Source organism: Protopterus annectens, chromosome 3.part0, assembly GCF_019279795.1.
Source record: "Protopterus annectens isolate FY-2018-M chromosome 3.part0, PAN1.0, whole genome shotgun sequence".
Taxonomy (NCBI): domain Eukaryota; kingdom Metazoa; phylum Chordata; order Ceratodontiformes; family Protopteridae; genus Protopterus; species Protopterus annectens.
In genome coordinates, this window is record NC_056731.1 from 1,210,698,796 (window position 1) to 1,210,721,358 (window position 22,563).

General features: G+C 41.6%; 1 protein-coding gene across 1 annotated transcript in view; it reads left to right on the forward strand.

Annotated features, from left to right (window-relative positions):
• The window catches only part of RIOK1 (RIO kinase 1), a 623,754-nt gene that overhangs the window by 487,483 nt on the left and 113,708 nt on the right, over positions 1–22,563 (forward strand). Inside the window, exon 14 of the mRNA XM_044065411.1 lies at positions 17,357–17,476. Within this exon, the coding sequence (XP_043921346.1) occupies positions 17,357–17,476 (120 nt within the window). The remainder of the gene's footprint in view (positions 1–17,356; positions 17,477–22,563) is intronic.

Below are 22,563 nucleotides of genomic sequence, written 5' to 3' on the forward strand. Positions count from 1 at the left end.
AACCATATAAACTGTGTGTAGATTTTAATGTGTATGCATTCCCCAATGCAGCAAATTATAAATATATTTGCAATATCTTATCAAAACAGTTTAGCTCCACAAATGGTGTGATAAACAGCACTAGCTCATTACATCCGAGTGAAGTCTCGAGGTGCATCTGCAGTAATTCCTGCTGACACCTCTATGTGTCAAATATTGCTTGCTCATATTTGCATCAATAATTCCAAAACCAGGCTATGTACAAGGTTTTAAAATATTTCATCTTAAAGCTTATACAAGGCCAAACTCAACTGCATTAATGTTTGATCTCTGTCTAGTGCAGGTAAATAGATATTGTTATTTTTATGATATTAATTTATATAGATATCATTTTCAGATTTTTTAAAAAATATCTCAACCAAGTAACACAGACAGAACTCCTTAGTCCCATATGAATGCTCTCAGCTAGATGAATAAAATGCTGCTGGCAGTATGTGTATAACTGGAGTGGTTGATGATGTATTGTAAGTTGTGTACAAAATATTACAAATGTAATGGTTACTGTGACTTATAAAATTCAGTTTAAGACCTAGAACTTAAAGAATACTACCACTATAAAAATTGTCTGTGCTGAAGAGTTTGCCATTTATACTTTCATTACCACTATAGTTCCTGAGGTATGAACATTGGTCAGAAATGTGAGGACATAACTTGATTCTGTCAAAAGGCTTAGATCTGCCCATTGGAAGTTACAGTGCAAACTTCCTGAGCTGCATTGGCGTGAATGAACTAGTAATATCCAGGTAACTTTAGATACTGAAAAAAAAGGAACTCCCCATCCATGTGAAGCAGAGTTCCTCCCTAAACCAGTTGAGGTGTAACTTGGAAAATTGGATAGGGAACAGGAAATTCATATTATATTCATATTATATATTCATATTTTCATACTAGGCTATCTGCCCGAGGGCATTTACAAGCCTAGCCCATCGTTTTGTGGCTTACGCCACCCCTTTAGTATGGGGAACTATACCCATTATTTTGCTGTGCCTCTGTCGAGCAGTGACACTGAGGTAATCCCTGGGGTATATCTGCGATCTCCCATCCATTGGTCAAGATTTCTCTTGAACAAGGCCAGCGAGGTGCTCTCCCTCACATGTACCGGGATTTTGTTCCACAGCATAGGGAGTCTTTGGGTGATGAATCTATCCCTCCAGCACGTCCTATTAATAGCTGTGTCAAGGTTTAAGCCCTGGTTAAGGTTTCAGCTGTGTTAAGGTTTCAGCTGTGTTAAGGTTTCAGCCCTGGTTTGGCACCTGTGTCTCTAATGGACGCACGAGCCTGTAAATGGTTAATTTCCCAAACCCCTGCTGTTTAAATGTTGCATCTCCCAAGGCCCTGCTTACACTTATCAAGGATACCAGAACTTTTCAAAGATTTGTAATGCATGACTAGACATAGTGGTCGTCAGTCTAGTGCACACATATGATCCCATAAAAACAATTACACAAGCTGGACCCAAACAAAGCACATGGAGGAGAAAGAATTAGTAATAATGTCCTGTGAACATTTCAACATGAACTTACTGTACCATTATATCTATTATTCCTCCCTCAGGAATGGAAGGAGTAGGGCAAACCCAGAGTCATACCGACCTATACATTTATTTTGTTGCTGTGGAAAAATAATGGTGAAAGTTATTTTGGATAGATTAATTTCAGTATTAGAAAGGTTGGGATTTGAAACCTTATATCAGCATGTATGTATTGAAAATAGGTCTATAACCACCAGTAATATGATGCTTTTATAACAATATAATAGCAGCTATAAATTAGAAATTGTGCTGTGATGTAATTTATATAGACTTAACTTCAGCCTTTTATTGTGCCATACACAAAACACTGATCGATAAATTAGAACAACTAGATATTGATGTAATTTTGATAAGATGGATAGGTGCATGGCTTACAATAGGACATGGCAAGTGTCATACAGAAATTGTACAGATGAAATATTTGGTTAAAGTCAGGATGTTTCGTGGGGCTGTGTCCCAGGCCTGTAATTGTTTAGTTTGTATCTTTCAGATCTATCTTTTGCATCTGAAGTGTTCTACAGTCTATAACACAAGACTTGAAAATGGGTAGACTGATACTTGTTACAGATATCGCATGTTTGCAAAATAATTTGACTAAATTGACCATTTGGGCACAGGAGAATATGATGATGATTGCATCAAAAACTATGCATATGAGATTTGGGAGATATTGACTGAAGACAGTCTGACTGAGTACAGCACATAGTGATTGAAACTATAGATTCATTTAAGGACTTGCTTATTGGGGTAGAGCCAGCTTTATGTTTTTCTAATCATATCAACCAATTGAGTAATGATGATTATAGAACTGTAGGATGTATAAAAATACATAAATTCCAGGAGATCAGAATTGATAAAATCATTATTTCTAAGATACATTAGGCAACATGGAAACCTTATAAGAAAACAAGCATAAGTAAATTGGAAAGAGTACATCAGAAATATACCAAGAGCACGTATGGATGTGAAAATTTAAGATCTGATGTTGTTAATCTTCATTCATTCCTTACTGATGGGTTATCGGTTCTGTCCTCAGAACCAAGCTGCCTTATACCAAGCTCACGCCAGCCAAAAACCCTCGAGCAAAGATCTTACCCACAATGCTCTGCTCCCTGTTACTCCAGATCTCGTTTGCCACGTTGCTGTACAGCCGTGTCAAGCCATTCTCCCTCAGCTAAGTGAACAATTTTTAGTTTTTCTCTTGTTAGGTTTTCAAAACTAAATTAAAACTTAACTAAAAACTGTTAGAAAGTTTTCAGTTACTTACTGTCTCTATCCTCCTACCCTATCGCAACTTTGAGACTCTCTCCCTATAATATTTTTCCTTTTCTTACCTTTGAGGTTATTCTCCATTACCATCGTTGGTAATCCTTCTTTCTCTCTTTCTTACCCTTCTAGGTAGTTTTTTTAATCTTTTGGTATTGTTGTACTTCTTTTCATTATGTCGGATAAGAAAAGTAGTGTTGGTTTCAAACAATGTATGGAATGCAGCCGTAAGTTACCACTTTCCGATGGCCATGATTTGTGTGTCTATTGCTTGAATGTTTCACATCTTTCAGTGGACCCTCCATGTGGGATTTGTAGAAATTTTTCAACTAGGACTCTAAATGAAAGGAAGAATAAATTAATTTTAAAAGGCCTCCTTAAAACTCCTTTCTGCAAGGCTATCTCTGGGTCGGAGGGCTCACCTCCTCCTGCTAAACCCCATAAGAGGCGTTCTTCTTCCTCGAGATCGCTCACTTCATCTCCCTATGGAGATCATAAGGAGTCGACTCACAAAAAGGTAAAAATTTCGAGCCCGGCACTGCCATCTTTTGTCCTTTTGGCCCCAGCCTCGGCACCGCCCCAGTTGATTCTCACTCCAGCTATGTCTTCTTTATCACCACTGGCACCGGACACTTGTTCGGTGCAGTCTTTTTCGACACCGTCACTACCGGTGCAGACCCCTTCCTCGAAGGCACAGTATTCATCGGTGCAGACATTTGCTACACCACCCTTTACGGTGCAGACACCCTCGACACCTGTGGCGCTGCCTTTTTTGGTGCAGATAACCTCAGCACCAGTCTCCTCGGTGCAGACACCCTCTGTTCTGGGCTCTGCACCACATGGACTAGCAAGGACCAAGTACTCTCCTTCTTTGGATCCATTTGTAGGAAGCCAGTATAGCCCCTTTTTAGACAGGCCAGAATCTCCATCAGGTCTCTCTATGAGGTCAACCAGGAGCCGCTCAGAGCAAGATGTGTTGCGGTTTGTCGACCAGTTGCTTGTGGCCAGGGGACTCTCTCAACCGTCTAAAGCTGTGTTCCCTCTTGCAGGTGACCATATTTCTCTACAGACTCCAACTTACTCTCCTCCTTCGACTTCCAGGTAAGCATCTAAGCCCCTTCCTCCGTTAGCAGCTTCCCTTCCTTCAATACCAACAGTGGACCTCACTTCAGAGCTGGAGTCGTCCTTGTGGCCCTCGGTGCACTGTGCACCGGGCCCTTCTCTGGCTAGTAGCTGTGCCATGGGGGTAGGCATTCTTGGTTCCACGCCAGTTTTTTCTATGGCACCCTCCAGGAATCCTCCTCCCCTCTTGCTCCACAGCCCTTTTGAGACTCCTGGTCTGCAGGTGGGCTCGTCGGAGCGGGGTGTGACCCCGGTTCCGAGGTTGTCATGCTCTGTTCCAGGCTCCCATCCCTCTGTGGGCGGTCTGGCCTTCCAGGCCATGGAGAGGGCACTTGCCTTTGCTGGCAAAACCTCCCTGTTGGAGGCCTTGCCACCCTCTGTGCTGCAACCGTCACAAGCCGCAACCATCGGACTCTGGGCACAAGGGCCTCAGATTTCTCCCCCTCAGGAGACCCCTTCTTTGGAATCTTCCCCAGAGTTCCCCACTGAGGAAGTCCCTTGCAAGGCTTCATTCAAGAGGAAGCACATGGACTCCACTGAGGAGTCTTTGACCAAAGATATGGACTTTGATAACGGGGAAGGGTCCCCATGGTCGTCCTCTGATGAGGTGTCCTTTGGTGACATCCTCTAGATCCTAAGAGGGGTGACTGGAAGTCCTCCAACCCTTCCTCAGAGGAATCCATATTCCTGCAGGCCTTTCATGCCCGGCCCCCTACCTCCTGGGTTACCCCCTTGTCCAGCTCATTGTCCAGCATGCATGGAAGGCTCCTAACACCTTGGAAGCTATAAATAACCCAGAAAGTGGTGTAATGGTGCAAAAAGAAATACAAATAAACCAAAAAAGGCACCATCAGGGTTTCTGGACTCTACACAGTTTTATTTACAAAAATTTTTAAGCACTTTCATTAATCCAACTTGGATTGATGAAAGCGCTTAACAATTTTTGTAAATAAAACTGTGTGGCGTCAGGAAACCCTGGTGGTGCGTTTTTTGGTTTACTTTGGAATCTATACCTCGGAGGCCTGACAAGAGTTTCTCTCTCCCAGCTGAGCATCCCCATTGGTCCAAAGGTCTTCCAGTAGATGCCATGTTGGTGGTGGCTGCAACCAAAAAAGACTTGGCAGAAGAGAGCCAGACTGTCCATCCGCCCAACAAGGAATCCTGGGTGGTAGACAGACTTGGGAAGCGTGTGTTTGCTTCACTGACCTTCGCTGTAAGGTCCTTAAACTACTTTGGTACACTTTACGAGGCTCCAGAGGGACCTTATCAACCATCTCTGAAACCTTGGCAGGAGCTGTTTCTGATGAGGTGCGTGACAACATAGCTTCTCAGATAGTGACCCCAGAGTCGATATCCAGTTCTTCCTTGTGCCTTATTTCACACGCGACAGAAGGAGCGGCTAGAGCGGCAGGTGCAGGCATAGTCACGAGACGTCATGCCTGGATGTGCCTTTGCGGACTCCTTTAAGGCTTCCTTCATGAACGCCCCTATTGAGGCAGCTTCATTGTTTGGCCCTAAGGTTAAAGATACGCTGGCAAGGTGCGAACAAGATGGTAAGACCCTTTCTGCCATTGGTGTATGACACTCTACCCCTCAAAGATTCTACTCCAGAAATCAGAGGAGCAGGAAGATGTGGCACAGAAAATCACAGGGCTCTTTCCGTGACACACGTGCCAAGTTCTTCCCCATGGGCAGAGGGGGAAACTATAATGGAAGACACCCCTTTCGGGGCAGGGGAGGTCCACAAAACCGGGGTTCCAGAGATTCTTTCTCTGGCCAACCCTACCAGTGCTCCTGACTGCTCACCTCTGCAAGCGGTCGGGGGTCGTTTTTCCTTGTACCCCACTGCCTGGCAAACCATAACCACCGATTCTTGGGTACAACAAATAATATCCAGAGGCTACCGCATTCCCTTCCATCTCTGTCCCACTTCACCCAGAGACTTACCCGATGTCCCACCCAGTCAAAGGGAAGCAGCAGCACACGATATCCAAAAGCTGCTACAAAAAAAGTGTCATCCAAACGGTCCCCCCAAACCAGATAGGATCCGTTTTTTACGCAAGGTTCTTTTTAGTACCAAAAAAAGACAGGGGACTGGAGACCGATTCTGGATTTCAGCTCACTAAACAAATTTGTAAAAACGGAGAAATTCCGGATGGTCACGGTTCAGTCTATCCTACCCCTTCTGGAAGAAGACGATTGGATGGGCTTTGTAGATCTTCAAGATACGTATTACCATATGAAAGTGGACAAGCGCTCAAGAAGATACCTCTGCTTTCGCATATGAGCCAGTCACTACCAATTTCGAGCACTGCCCCTTCAGTCTCTCTTCAGCCCCCAAAGTGTTCACCAAATGCATGGCAGTGGTTATCGCTCACCTATGACTTCAAGGATTCCAGGCATTTACCTAGACGACTGGCTCCTTACCGCCCCCACCAATCATCAACTGGAAGAAGCCCTAGACTACACTCTTCTCACAGCTCAGCACCAGGGAATCAGTATAAACTGGGAGAAGTCCAGCACCACCCTGGCACAATCTTTAGAATTCATGTGAGTTCTGTTGGACACGAGGAATTGCACAGCATCTCTTTCGGATCACAGACTTCAAACAATAAGACATCAAGTTCAGCTGCTAATCTGTCACCACAAATCCTCTGCTCATCCATACTTCAACTCTTGGGGTCGATGGCAGCCTCGATCACCATTGTTCCTCTGGCCAGGTTCCACATGAGACTTCTTCAGTGGCTACTTCTCACTCAGTGGTACCCTCTGCAACATCCTTTGTCTTTTGAAATAAGTGCAACTCAGAGATGCAAGGAAGATTTGCTCTGGTGGATGTCTCAGAATCCCCAACAATGGTCTTGCCCCTTCACCCCCCCCCCCCCATATCAGCCAAAATCCAAGGTGACCATGGACACCTCCCTGATTGGGTGGGGGGAGCTTTGTCAGGGAAACTCGGTCCAAGGCACCTGGTCGGAGACGGAGGCCCATTTGCATATCAGTGCCCTAGAACTGAGGGCAGTGCTATTAGCATTGCAAGCATTCCACTCAATCCCTCCGTCAGGGACTATTGCAATCCAGTCAGACAACATGTCAGTAGTCTGGGACATCAGCAAGCAAGGGGGCACCAGATCTTATCCATTAATCCGAGAGGCCTTGAGAATATGGCAATGGGTGATAGCCTCCAACCACTTTCTAATTGCAATGCACATTCTCGGGAGCCCCAACGTGATGGACAAATTGAGCAGGTGCATTCTGCAACCTCACAAGTGGTCCCTCAATCCTGTGATAGTGAAAAAAGTGTCGAACCAGCAAAATAGTAAACGGCTGGAACAGCAAATTTTTTCCCAGGGAACGAAATCACTGGGCAGGCCGTCAGAGTTGTCCCATTTCCTCCACTGTAGTGCAATCTCGGAGTTGGTATATTTAAGTAGGGGGATGTGGGGGGCACTTTTTTTTTTTGGAACAGCGATTTTTTTCCCCTGGGGAAAAAAATCGCTGTTCTGGTTGTTCGCTGTTTTGAGTATTCAAGATTTAGGGGGTCAATATACCAACGTTCGATCATCTGATCGTTCGTTATTATAATATAGACCCTAGGTCTGTTATGACCAGAGGTAGCCTCTACTTTTGTTTATCAACGTGCAAACTTGATCTGAGGTAACAGGGAGCAGGGCATTGTGGGAAGGATCTTGGCTCGAGAGTTTTTGGCTGACATGAGCTTGGTATAAGGCCGGCTCGGTTCCGAGGACGGAACTGATAACCCATCAGTAATGAATGAACGAAGATCAACAACACAGATGGAACGTTATGGTAAGACATAATTTCTTTTTATATTAAAAGACTAAAATATCTAAACTTAGTAGTGCCTGATATAGATATTCAGGTGTGTCGGGTATTTAGAGACAGTAAGCAAATTATGTTAAAGCTAGCACTAGTTCACATATTTTAAAGAATAACTTGGACACTTGTTATGTGAATGGTTGTTTTGGTATGTTGGCAGGCTAGAAGGGGATTATTGCCCTTGCCTGGAATATTTGTATGTATATGTATGTGATAAGTGGATGTGCCATATTTTTCACATATTCCTCCCATTTTGTCATCCTGGAGAACATGTTAAATGCTGCTTATAATAACCATGGCTCTCAATCTTCAATCCCCAAAAATGCAGATAGACCTTAAAATACCTCAATCTAGCAAGTTCTTGATCCAGTATTGTTTTTTTCCACCCTTCTCAACCTGTGGATTATCAGGTCTGACTTTGATCCAACTCCAGCCCCATTAGAACCTTCAGTTCTAGAGCTCTTCCTCCTCTAACCATAACACCCTGCTGTAGCTGACTCTGTTCTGTTCTTGTTTTCTGCATCGCCAACATATTGTGATCTGGGGTTTCTGTGGATAATTGAACATTTTTGTATTTTATATGCCTTTTCTTCTAGCCTTCTTTACCCCTTTTTCACAGTAGTTCAGCTTTTAGTTTCTCTATTGACAAAGAAAGTAAAGTATTAGTTCTGGTAAGAGAATTTTCTGTTCTTCCAGTTTAGTGTACAGAATTCTTAACTACTAAGTTTATCCTTTGTTGCATAGACATTTTGAGAGAATACTCTCCCACACTTCCATCAAAATCTGTCTCTTATTTCTAATCTGTCTCAAGTATAAAAATACTTTGAAAAGTGTGTATGATTTGTGATATTGTATCTATGGCTACTGCTCCTGCTACAGTTTTGAGGAGATATACCGTGATATGTAACCAAAATTTTGCTGATTTAAGTAAAGTCGCATATTTTAAAGTCTACTTTAGATGAGGAGATTTTGTTTGTCCCTTGTCCTACTCAGTTCCTCAAACAATTTGGCAAAATTAATTCAGAGAAAAGTCTCCATTACAAATATCTCAACTCTTCTTATCCTCCCTTTAAAAGGCAAAATTATCAACCCCATGCCATCTCCTGGCAAACGGAAAACAAAAAAGAGATGGCAGGAGGGGAATAGCATAAAGCAAGGATCCTTTCAGAAAAAGGGATAGTCCAATTCTTCAGAATAACCACGCCATTTGTCTTTTGGAGGAGAAAGACACTCTACCCCACCTCTCTAAATATGTCCAACCAACTGGCTGTCAATGTTATCCTTTGGCAACAGATTGATTCAGACTCTTGGGTGATGAAAGTGGTTCAGGAGGGTTTCAGCTGGCACTGAATACACATTTCCCCTTTCAGGGGAATACCCCCACCCCACCCTCTGAAGCAAATAGAGTTTTTTCCTTGGACTCTTCAGCAATTCATGACCCCCTGATTCATATAGTCAGTGCCATTAGATCAAAGGGGGGGGGGGCACCAGTGGAAGAGCTTTCATGTAAACCAGTTCTAGATCTTATCTTTCTCAAACTGTTTGTGAAAGTGCCAAAATTCAAAACGCTGACCGTTCAGAGTCTGTTACGTGTCATCCCTCTTCTGAGTTTTATGGTAGCATTAGATCTAAAGGATGCATATAATCACATCTTTATAGCCACAGACTTCAGGAAATTTCTCTGTGTCTGGGTCATATTGTTAGTTTTCTGTATTACCCTTTAGATTATCTGCAGCTCCAAGTGTGTATACAAAGTGTCTAGATCCAGTGATGGCTCACTGCAGACTGCAAGGCATTCACATACTTCCTTATTTAGAAGACTTATCTTTGCAGAATCTTTTCCCAGATGTCAGGAGTAGTTAACATGGGTTTCTTCTCTCCTTACCAGTCTGGGGTTCTAGATAAATGTTCAGGAATCCTCCTTGTGTCTGTCACACAGGATTGTATTTATGGGCTGCCTTTTAAATGATTCTCAGCAAAAGGCTTTTCTTATCCAGGAAAAGGTGGATGTATTATCTGGAAACTTTACTGAATTTCTCCACTCAGTCTCAAACTTCGACAAGAGAATATATCTGGATTTTAGGGTTCATGGCTTCTACGGTTCTCATGATTCCTCTTGTCAGTTTACACATGAGATACATTCAGTGTCTTTTAAAAACACATGGACCCAGCATTCTTATACTCTTGAATTTCAGTTTCCAATTTGGGTCTTTGTCAAAAATGAACTGCACACTGGTAGATACTGGTGGATACAGCAAGTGGCTGAAAATCTATGTCTCCCCTTTCGTCCTCCTGTTCCAAGTCAGTCTGTAGCTACAGATGCTTCGGATTTTGCTTGGAGAGTAGTTTCTGTGAGGTTAAATGTGCAGGGCCTATGGAGCCCCTTATATAGCCCAAAGCACATAAATGTCAGATCTTGGTTGGGATACATGTCATGTTTATCAGTTGCCTCCAGGACTTGTATAGTTGATTACAGACAACACCACAGTGATGTGGTACATAAAAAAAGTTAGAACCAGGTCTTACTGTCTGTGCAATCTGGTTGTAATGGCTTGGGAGGTAGCACTTCGGCATGGTTTAACCCTCCAGGCATCTTGCATTCCATCAGAGCAAAATGTAGTGGCAGATAAGCTGAACAGGACCACGACAGATAGACACAAATGGAAAGTGAATCAGTGGGTCTCCCAGTAATTGATCCACTAGTGGGGAATACCTCAAAAACATCTGTTTGCATCCTTTCAGAACCGTCAACTAAACAAATTCTATACCAGAACTACTTGCAAGCAGGCCTGGAAAACAGATGCATTCTCACTCTCATGTTCAGGGATGTACCGTCACACATTTCCACACTTTTTACTGATTTCCTGGGTAATTCTGAAGATTCAGGAGGACTTGTCAAAAATCATTGTAGTGACTCCCTTTTTCCACAGGCAAATCTTTGTATGGAATTGGCCAAGGGCAGTTAGGCTTCCTCACAGACTGAATCTACTCGCATAAAACAAAGGGGAGTTTGATACACCTCAGTCTCAAACAACTAACTGCCTGGATTTTTCAATTTTAATGCCTTCCTGGCACCTCTTTCAAGAGGATGTACAGGAGGTACTAAAGGAGATAAGAAAGCCTGCTAATAGAAAATCTTAAATTAGCCAGAGGAAACTATGTTCTGGTTTGTGCTTAGCCAATAACTCCCCCATCAGAGACTGTAGGTTCATAGGTAAATACTAAGCTAGCTGCGGACCATTTTAAGCCGAGCCAGTTTCTTGAATTTTTGCTTGAATTAACCTATCCCATTTGGTAGTCCATTGGCCTTGTGTATCCCATGGTCGATAATTATATATTACCCCTAATAAGAATAACTGGGATCATACCATGGATAATTTGAAGAGACCTGTGCATGGGCTAAAGGATTTAGAAGCTGCGTCTGTCTATAGTTAGTTCAGGGGGCAGCCCTGGGATAAATTGTCTGTTTCCTGTCTGTTGATCCAGGTTGCTGTTGAATATAATTTGACAGGGCTGAACTTTGTTTTCTGTGGATGGGTTGTCTGTTCCACATCAGCGGTATCCTCCGTGAGATATACCTGTCCCTCCAAACCATTCTGTTGATGTTGCAGAAGAGGTTTAAATCCCTAGCCCTAATATTTATGATGCCAATTAACATGTTGGTGTACAGTAACTCCATCTGTAATTGGTCAGAGGATGCCTTGTATGCCTGGCACAAGTCACCTGTTAGCTTTCAGTAGGATACTAAGTACAGTGACAGGGCTTTGAGTCAGTCAATGTAGGACATGGTGTTTAGGCCATTTTTCCTTTTAGTAAGGTATCTCTGTGGGCATTCCACTTGTTGCATATGTCTGGACAGATGCTTCCAAAGGGTGCATTATGTTCAGTGGTTGGCCTAATGAGGGCTGAGCAAAGCAATGACATTCCTAGGTCTAGACACAATCCCTTTGTTTATAAGCTGTGCAGTATAGAAGGACGTTCTTACAACAGTGCACACATTCACTGTCCAAGTTCTCAAATCCCAAACAACTTGGTCAACTCGTAGAGAAGAATTGTCAATGAGGTAGTTCACTGGGTTAGATGACTCCCTAAAAGTATAGAATAATGCCTTTTTTGGCATTTAATTTCAGAACATGATTATGACACTAGTTATTATTTGAGACAAACCTTCCTGCAGGATGGCAAAGTCATTTGGGGATTCAGTGAATGCTCCTAGCTTACAGTCATCTGCAAACTTAATAAGCATGAATCCTTTGGTATTGGTTTTACTTTAGAAAACTAGATGCCAAACAGAAGAGGTCCCAACACAGAACCTGGGGACTTCACTGGTGACTGATCTGTTTATGAAGATAAAGTACCTATTTTGGTTATCTGCTTCCTATCTGTAATCCTGATGGCAATCCGGTAGTTGACATAGGGGTTTATTCCCAGTTTATTTAGCTTTTCTACTGTGTCTAAGGTAGGAATTGTATCAGAAGCTTTGGTCAGATCAAGGCATGTGGTATGTACCATTTTGCCTTCATCAATTGCTTTGGTGACCTTATCAAAAAAAATCCACCACATTGAGTAAGTATGACATGCCCTTGACGAATCTGGACTGAGAGAAGTCCAGTATTTGGAGGTTCCCTATGTTGTGACTGATTAATTCCATGATAACTCTTTCCATGGCTTTGGCTTTGCAAACAAGGCTGGTCAGAATTATAGGTCTGTAATTACTTGAGTCTGTGGAAGGTTCTCCCTTATGCAAGGGAATGACCTGTGCGGATGCTGAGATTGGACAGTGTTTTTAGGGAAATGGTGACAGTTTTATAATTGTGATCATTATATAATGTCTTTTTTTTGCACTTTGTACAGTTGTCTTTCATTACTCTGTATGTTTTTCCAACACCTAACAAGTTTAATCATTAATTATAAACTGTATTTTTGTAATGGAACATCTCTCCAAGGACCTGTTAATAAAGGGGTATTTTTTATGCCCATTCAGACTATCGGGTAAACAAGTATAGACCACAGGGAAAACTGGTACTTGTGAGCAACAAAGTCGCTGGCTGAAAATTCTAAAAAAGCAGTAAAAAGGAACCATGGACTATAGACAAGCTTAGTTGAGATTGGACTATAGACAAGCTTAGTTGAGACTTCAGAGTAGTCAAGCAACTATAACTTGTTTAGAAATCAATACTACTTTATTGAAACACAAATAGATGAGCTCCATCCAGTTTGGGATTTAGATCTGACAAACCTTGCTTAAGGGTGTAAGTGCTCATCTATGTGTTTTTCAGTAAAGTAGTTTTGATTTCTAAACAAGTTGTAATTGCTTGATTACTCTGAAGTCTCAACTGAGCTTGTCTACAGTACATGGCTCTTTTTTACTGCTTTTTTAAGATTCTCAGTCATCATCTTTCTTGCTGACAAGTACAAGTTTTCCCTGTGTTCTGTTGTTTTTCCAAATGGGAGGGGGACTTCTTACCCTCCTAAGGCTGGAAAACTAATGATATCCCACAACAACCAACAGTACTCGCATTGCAGGGAAGGTCAAGTCTCACTCTTGTTTTAAGTTAGGTTGTTTCTGTTTGTGCTTTGCTTTCTGTATTTTCTACAGTGCTAGTTAAGAGTATAGTCATTGGTAAATAGGCTGCTTGTCCCATGCTTTGAGAAGACCTTTGATTTAACTTATAAGCACTCAAACTATTGACGTGCTAATTAATGAAATTAGTAGTTTTAAGTTAAAGCATGCAGATTGAAGTACATCACTTGCGCACATGCCAGCACTGAAGGCATGGTGGATACAAACTGCTTACATAACGGGTTCTGTCAGACAATGCTTGCAGGTATAGACATGCTGATTGTACTAAGCTGTGATAGGTATGGCTAGATACCTTTTAGGATTGTAATGATAAATATATTGGTGCCTGATGTTTTGTAAGACCAACGAGCATGTGAATGAGAAGCTGTTGTCTCTTTAACCTAGGGGCATGCATGCTATCTTGTGTGTGTGTGTGTGTGTGTGTGTGTGTGTGTGTGTGTGTGTGTGTGTGTGTGTGTGTGTGTGTCTGTCTGTGTGTGTCTGTGTTTTAACCCCACCATACGTGGTTCATTGGGACTCCACTTTACCCATTTGGCCCATTCCTTCTGTTGGGGATGACAGCTAGACATCTCCAGACTAGACAAGAGTACTACAGGCCATTTATTACTGTTCAGGTTGCCTCATCAGCTCGTTCATTCCCCCCTATGATGAAAGTTGGGTGGTGTGGATCAGGCCAACTTCATGTGCAGTAAGGCTGCATACTCTCCCCTCTCTCCACATCTGTGTGCCTCCATGCTTCCTGGGATGAATATATGTGTACACTGGAAGCACATGCTCAGAGATCTGTACTCCACAGATGTAATGTTTGGTGCTCCCAGTAGGTGTAACCCAAATAGCAATCCATAGCCCTCTCCTTCCCCCCCATAATGGGTGAGCAGCTGTGGCTGCTCCTTCCAGTCTTTTACAGGCACCTATGCAGCTAGTGTCATTTGTGTTGCAGTCAGGGCTTTATCCCTGTACATCACAAAGCTGTTTTTTGTTAGGAAATTTTCTGTGTGCTCTTAAAGTATGCACACACAGACACACACACACACACACATATATATATATATATATATATATATATATATATACATACATACATACATACACACACACATATTGTACACAGGTTGCAAAAACAGGAAATATTGGTGCTTACATTATTTATTTATTTATTTATTGACGTTTGTTAACCGGGTTAGTCCAACTAGGCTTGTGGCCCATTTCAGTGGAGACCCAAGCAGAAAAGCTCCAACAATATATTACTATTACAGAGTAACATATTAATACAAAAAATAATGTGGTGATAAACAATTATACAGAGCAAAAGTTTTAACATTTGTTCGGTACATACAAACAAGTTTAAGTTCCAAGTATGGAGAAGGATCCAGAAAAGACAATAAGAAACATACTTTTTCAGTGAGATAATGCATTGGGTGGAACAGTAAAACAAAGTGAATATATAATTCTGCAGTTAGTGTGGAATTATGTAAATACCTTATGAGAAGTGAAAGGGGGGACTAAGTGGGGTCCTTAATAAGGGAGAGTGTGTAAATACTTTATGAGAAGTGAAGAAGGGACTAATTGGGGCTCTTAATAAGGGAAAGTGTGGGGGGGAGACTAAGTGGGGTCATTACAAGGGCAGGTCCTGGAATTGAGAAAATATGTTTTTAGTTTAGTTTTAAAGTGGGAGGTGTGTGAAATTATACACAAGTCTGTTCCAGTCATGGGCGACAGAGTGTTTATAAAGTAGTTTGCCTATCGACTTTTTTGGGTGGTAAATTTCAAGTAGTTGTTGATTAGAAGTACAGAGGGTTCGGGATGGAGTGTAGATAGAGACTAAGCAAGAGAGAGGTGGACAGGAGGAGGGTTTATAAAGGATAGAGTGAAGCATGTGAAATTGATAAAGTAGCAATAGTTGGGGAAGTTCAAGCCACTGGAGAGAGTTTAAAGGCAGTGCAGTGGTGTGATTTGTATGGGGAGTTAGTAATGAATCTGGCTATTTTATGGTAAGTTTGTTGAAGTTTATTAAGAGTGGTGGCCTGAATATTGATAAGGACTGGGGCGGCATTTAGGAGGGTAGGGAGGAGGAGGGCCTGTCCAAGAGTAAGTCTAGAACCAGGAGTTAAGAATATTCTGTTCCAATAAAGCAGGCCTAATTTCTGGTGTGTTCTTTTTATAAATTGGTGTATGTATAGGTTGAAGCAGTTGTGTGGTAAAAATTAAGAATACATTAGAATGATGATCAGTGAAATGCCAAAGCTTAATCCACCAAATACACTTGAGAAGCATTGCTTTCCCAAAGGAAGGCTCCTCTTAACAACTACTTACCAGTGCAGTCAACTCTGAGATCACCACAACTTGGAGAAAAATTGTTCCTCCTGAGTTGGTGATACCACAGATTTTCTGTTTTTATTGAGTACTTTCATAAGAAATGGTTCCGATATAAAAGATTAGAGAATATTTGTGAGAATAAGTGAGAAGCAAAGATTTTGATGAGACTGAGCGCTGGTGAGCTGAGCATTTCAGGACTGAGTAGTAAAAGACAGTTAATGTTCACTGATGGCAGGTAGCTTCCTAAGTGTGCTTTCTTTACATTGTGTCTCTTCATGTAGGTATCTAGCATATGTTTGGCCCTTTCCAAACATTTTGTCTTAACATTTGGGATTGACAGTAGTGGAAAGACAGCGAGGGGGTAATGGGAGTAGGATTGAGATATGAGTGAGTAAGTAAAATGTGTACTTTTATTTGTAGCCAGTAATTGTGTACTAATAGGAATGGATACGAAAATCGAGTTGACTGCAGAGTAGTTATAATACTGCATTAGCGCAAATAATCAACTGTAGCCAAGATCATTCATATTATGTGCTACTCAGTCTTAATCGGTTTAAGTAGATTCCCCAACAAAACTAGGTAACATTATTTGCATAATGTTTTTATAGTTTCATAGGTGTTTAGGTTGTTGATCTGTGATCATAAGAATCGTAGCCTTACATTCCCATAGTAGTTTTCAGCCCTTTTTTTTTTGCATACATGTAACCCAAAGATGGACTGAAAAGGATATGTTGGGACATTGACACGTTTCCCCTATCCATGAGGGACAGGGTGACTTTACATACCTATCCATTCGTCCAAATTACATATGAATACAGCAAGAAAAATACATTGCTTTATGTGAAGTGGAAGGTGGTTTTAACGAACTATTATTCTTTGTGAAACAAACCTGTCCCTCTAATATGCTGTATTTATTTTGCAAAAGTGATTGAGAGCCCTTGAATGGGTGTTTATGATACCAGTGGACTAGTGAATGTGTAACAAGTCTGACACAATAGGGTCTTTAAGCAGGGCAGATGGTCATCTCTCAGTAGCCTTTGTGATACTAAGGACAGGGGCAGAGCGTTGATATGGTCTGCATAGTTTTTATGATTCAGGCCCTTGACTTTTTTATCAAGAAGGTATTATGGTCATTCGAGTTGTCACAAGTGTTTGGACAGGTACATACTAAAAGGGGCATTATACTCTATAATCGACATAATGAGAGCAGAGTACAGTGGAACATTTACTTCTCTAAATCTGTTTTAGTACTGTATTCTTGAATTTGTGCATTCCATGGTTAGGTCATGTTTAAAAAAAAAAAGATCTTTGTTAACCATGTTAACTGGGACAAAAAGAAAAAACGAATTAATGGAGTTGGTAGCATGACTGCAGTACTGAATATAACATTTCAGAGAAGAGCTGTTAATGCACTGATAGGCATAAACATTTGCTAAAGGATTAAGGTTGGAAGTAAACTTAAGATATTTTCCTGAAAAGGTAGTGAATGCTTAAAAATGGATTAACTAACTTCTGAGGTGAAGAATATCCTTGCCTGTGACTTTACATACTGGTCTGAAAAAAATGTTTGTTTTTCTGTTTTTGGAAAATTTTAGGATTATATATTGTACCTTTAAATAAATACATCTTGTTGATTTGCACTTTCTGTTTTGTTTTAGGTGTTCAAGAATGCTTATATTCCAAGAACTCTTAATGAAGTTAAGAATTATGAAAGAGATGTTGACATCATGATGAAACTAAAGGAAGAGGACATGGCTTTAAATATGCAGCATGATAATGTATGTAAAAATAATTGTTCAAAGGGTGTTTTATTTGTAAGAACATGTACTTACTGATACTTTAGGATCATCCATTCATCTGCTAAGTCTCTCTGATATTCATTTATTATTCCGTTACCCACATAATGAAACTGATTCTCAATAGGGCAGCAGTTTTTTTACAACATTTCTACATATGCAGATGCGTTTGCACCTGCAGTCAATTTTTCGGATCACCAGTTCACCTGTTGCGTGTCTTCAGAATGTGGGCGGAAGCTGAAGCAGTCAACCAAACCGGTGTGAACACATAAAGGGCATGCAGACTCCACAAAGAAGGCACCTGATCTGTGAACTAAACTGGAAACCTTAGCAGAACCTTGCTCTTTTATTTAATTATAAATGAACTGTTTAGGTGCACTAACTAAATGATTCCCTGTGCAATTAAAAAAAAAAGCCCAAACCAGCCAGTCAGCATTACAGTCCTGTTTCTAGGTTTAATGTAATGTGTTAGGCGTGCTTGCTGCTCTAGTGTCTGGATTTCAGGGAAGTCTAGGCCTGGAGAGCAAGTCTGAAAACAACTTCCTGTATAGAATCATATCCATAAAACTGCACTTTCCTAGCATACTTCTGAGAAAAGTATGGTAGGATACTCTGCTTTAACTCTAGAATGCATTCAGATGGTGATTTAGAAGATGCACATAACTTTATCTTCAAGAGCTTTGCTGTTGGTGAAATTCAGAATAGACTCTACCTGTCAGTATGGCAGTAGTGTATTTTGCCATTCTTGAATATAGGTGGGTCCACCAGTTTCCGACATCAAATACATTGAATAACAACAGTATGTATTTTCTAAAAAAGTGAGGTTTGAGGTAGTGATACCCATTCTTGTAACAGAATAACCAGCATTTGACTGCACTCGAAAGATAAAGTTCTTGAGTCCAGACTAATTAACATGCGACTTTCATCCCCCCCAAAAATGCTTCTAATGTTTGACAGTATGCACAAATATGGAGCAGATCCTGAATTGTCTCCAGCATTGGTCACATGCCCTTAAAAATCTGTTGGCTGTCTTGCTGGGGGTGAGAAAAGAGTAGTATAGCATCTGCCATGCAGATATCCTCAAAACAGTAGATGAGGTATCACAGGGGGGAATAAGTAACAAGAAACAACAGAGGAGGTGTCACAAGGGGAGTGAGGATAGTTAACAAGAGGTCCTCCTGGCTCAGAAGGTTCCTTGTCTGACATTGTGTAGATTTTCTCTGTAACTGAGGCAGAGAAGTAGAATTAAAATATCCCTGTTCCAAATATAAGTTATTGAAATAAAAATCCATTAAGGAAGGAGCTACTGGGAATATTAACTCAAAAATCAACGTTTGGGATAGGCAGTAATACTGTATTCTGAGTGACAATACAAATATTCTTGACAAACATCCCTAGTAATGGAGAATGTAATTTTAAAGAGCGACCTTTTCTCCTCCAACACATAAAAATCCTGGTCTGCCTAGAAAAATCATCTTACTATTGAAGATAAACTGAATGGCACACAGTCAACTTAAAACTATCCACTTACACAAATATGACCCCTCCAGCAGTAGCTAGGGACCAGTCCTAGGACATGAAAAAGTACAATAGATTGATTTTATGAATTCTACATTTACCTTTATGTAATTTCTGAATGTTGGTAGGGTTTGTTTTATCATAGACTTCATTTGTATAAAATATTAATCCTGTTCTGGGGAGGCACCGCAAACTGTGTTAGAGTAACAGGACCATCAAAGCCTCAGCTGTCTGTACCAGCTCCAAACCTCTATGACCTCAGTGTCAATCATCTTCCAGCTGGCCTTGCAATCTGTAGCTTCCATAGATAAAATATGTGCAGTTGTGCAAACACTGGGAAAGTAGATATATCTATGTGTAATTCTTTAAAAATATTGCCCCATACCATTAGCTTAAGTCTAATTGTAGGCTCTTGAGAAGCTTCAGCATGGTTCTGCACTATTTGACTAGTAAACCACTGTATGGTTAGATCATCAGAGCTTCGAGAAGGTACATAATGTTTGAAAATACAACGACCTTAAAGATCTTAAGTTTATGATCCGTTGAATGACATCTTTGGGAGGGTCTACTTCACTTGACTGAAAACTCAAAAAAACTGAATTTCATTTGACTGAGAGCACAATACCTAATTTTCAAAATATTGAAAACTCATTTGACAGAGTCTCATTATATTGAAAGCTAGCAATGCTGAATGTCAAAATATCCAGTAAGGCACCTGCCGCTGTGGTACAAGACCTGTAGACGTGCAGTTAGGCACCTGTTGCAGTGGTACAAGACTTGCAGACATGCAGTAAGGCACCTGCTGCAGTGGTAGACAATGCAGTAAGTCACCTGCTGCAGTAGTAGACATGCAGTAAGGCATCTGCTGCAGTGGTAGACATTCAGTAAGGCACCTGCTGCAGTGGTAGTCATGCAGTTAGGCACCTGCTGCAGTGGTAGACTTGCAGTTAAATACCTGCTGCAGTGTTACAAGACCTGCAGACAGTGCAGTAAGGCACCTACTGCGGTGGTGCAAGACCTATAGACATGCAGTAAGGCACCTGCTGCAATGGTAGATGTTCAGTAAGGCACCTGTTGCAGTGGCAGATGTGCAGTAAGGCACCTACTGCAGTGGTAGACATGCAGTAAGGCACCTGCTGCAGTGGTAGACGTGCAGTAAGGCACCTGCTGCAGTGGTAGACATGTAGTAAGGTACCTGCTGCAGTGGTAGACTTGCAGTAAGGCACCTGCTGCAGTGGTAGACGTGCAGTAGTAAAGCACCTGCTGCAATGATACAAGACCTGCAGACAAGCAGTAAGGCACCTGCTGCAGTGGTACAAGACCTGTAGACAAGCAGTAAGGCACCTGCTGCAGTGGTACAAGACCTGTAGACAAGCAGTAAGACACCTCTTGCAGTGGTACAGGACCTGTCGACATGCAGTTAGGCACCTGTTGCAGTGGTACAAGACCTGTAGATGTGCAGTTAGGCACCTGCTGCAGTGGTAGACATGCAGTTAGGCACTTGCTGCAATGATACAAGACCTGCAGACAAGCAGTAATGCACCTGCTGCAGTGGTACAAGACCTGTAGACAAGCAGTAATGCACCACTGTCTTACTCATTTTCATTATTGTTGTTAGACATGAAAATTAAAATGTTTCCCTCTACAGAAGCGTGTGGGACTAAGGCAGCCCAAAATATATTTGGATTCCTTCTACAATCATCATAATTGCTCACTCTCAGGAATGTGTAGTCTGTCAAAAGTACTGCCAGGGCACATGCATTAAAGAAATTATACATAGCTGTTTCACTTCAGTAGGCAGCTGAACTTCCAGTGTCAGAATGTAGAGCAGTAACACTCAGTTCAGTCCAGAAAGAGTTGATGCATTGCACAAGTAAATGCACATGCAGCCAACTTGTGTAAAAAGTGGATACAGCATGTAGAAATAAAAGGAAAAAACTTAACTCTTCATTTTCATGAATAGAAGTAACAAAACATTTTTTTGTAAAGCAGTGCAGGTCCACGATTCTCCTAACCTGGATAAAATCAGACCTGTCTTGGACCTTCAACATTGTTATGCTTTAGTATCATGCTAGAACACAAGCAGCATATTCAAAGAATAGTGGTTGGAAGTTAAACAAGCAGTAATGCACTTTCTGCTGCCACAGTTTTGTGTGTGTGTGTGTGTGTGTCTGTGTGTGTGTGTCTGTGTGTCTGTGTGTGTGTGTGTGTTTCAGTGGCATGTGAATTGCAGATTTTACAGCTACGAGAGTATCATAGATGCACTTGCTTCTGGCTGCTGTATTTGAGGCAGTTCTAAGTTTTCAAAAGCCATGAAACACATCATACACTTACACAGTTTTTCCTTGTTTTTTAATCTCGTTTTGTAGTAAATTGGAGCAACTAAATTTCTGTGGACTACTGCATTAACAGTAACCAGTACAGTTTTCAATGGTGCAAATAATTGGTGCTCCTACACATTTTTTTTTTCTTTTTGTCTTTTTTCTCTAACTGTATTACAGGAACATATGGCACTTCTTGTACTGTAGAGAATTATGTTTGTTTTTCTCTGGTCATGGACAAGAAGTCATATATTCTTAAAATAGATGTCAGGATTCACCTTTCAAGCTTCATTTACTCCTGCCATAAGGTGAATTTGTTGACATCCATTTCCCAAACACACACAGCTTTGTTATAGCCAGCCTGGTGGTGTAAAAGGATGAAACCCTGACCATGGTGCAAGAATTGGTGTAGTTATTCGAGTGCCTGACTGTGCTGGCAAGGAGGATAAGCCTGCATGTCGTGGGGAAAGGGCATGTTTTGCATCTCTGGAGGAAGCAAAAGCATAAAGAGTTGATACTGGTTTGGAGGGGGTGAAAGGACAGAGGAAATATAACTGCCTTATGGTTCCAGGGAAGGGCATGTGTTCAGGCTACCCCCTGTGGCCCACCCAGCCTGATGTTGATGTCAGCGCATGGGGTATGGACCTATGGCTAGACAAAATACATCGCAGGCTACAGTACGATGGCTCATTATCTAGCCTGTCCCACTCCCCAATGCTGGCAGGTACACAGTTCTTTGAGTCTGCACATGGAGAGATCTCTGTGTGCAGGGTAGCAGGTTGTGTAGTGGTAAGCCAAACCCTGTTGTGCCTTGTATCATCTGGATGTACCATTTTCAAGAAGTAGCTTCTGCCTCTATGTTGATGTAACCCTGTATTTCCCTGCCCAAATTTTCTTTGTCTCTAATACTCTAGATTATTCACCATAGAACGAGTAAGCATCACAGTGCACACCTCTCCTTATCAGTCCTTACCCTCACAGAGAGATAAGCAGGTATAACACCATCATCCCTGTCTGTTTGTCTGTTCCTTACCAGGTCATCAGCACCCGAACTGCTAACTGAACAATGGTTTCAGGACCATAGTTGGGGCTTTATCCCTCTGCACCAGTGGAGCTGGGTAGAGAGAAGTGTGATGCTCATCGTGTTACACTGCTGCAGTCATTTCACTTGGGTTATCCTACCGTCAGGCGGTCCCGTAGTCGGCCAGATTTCCAAAGTCTTGGTCTGGT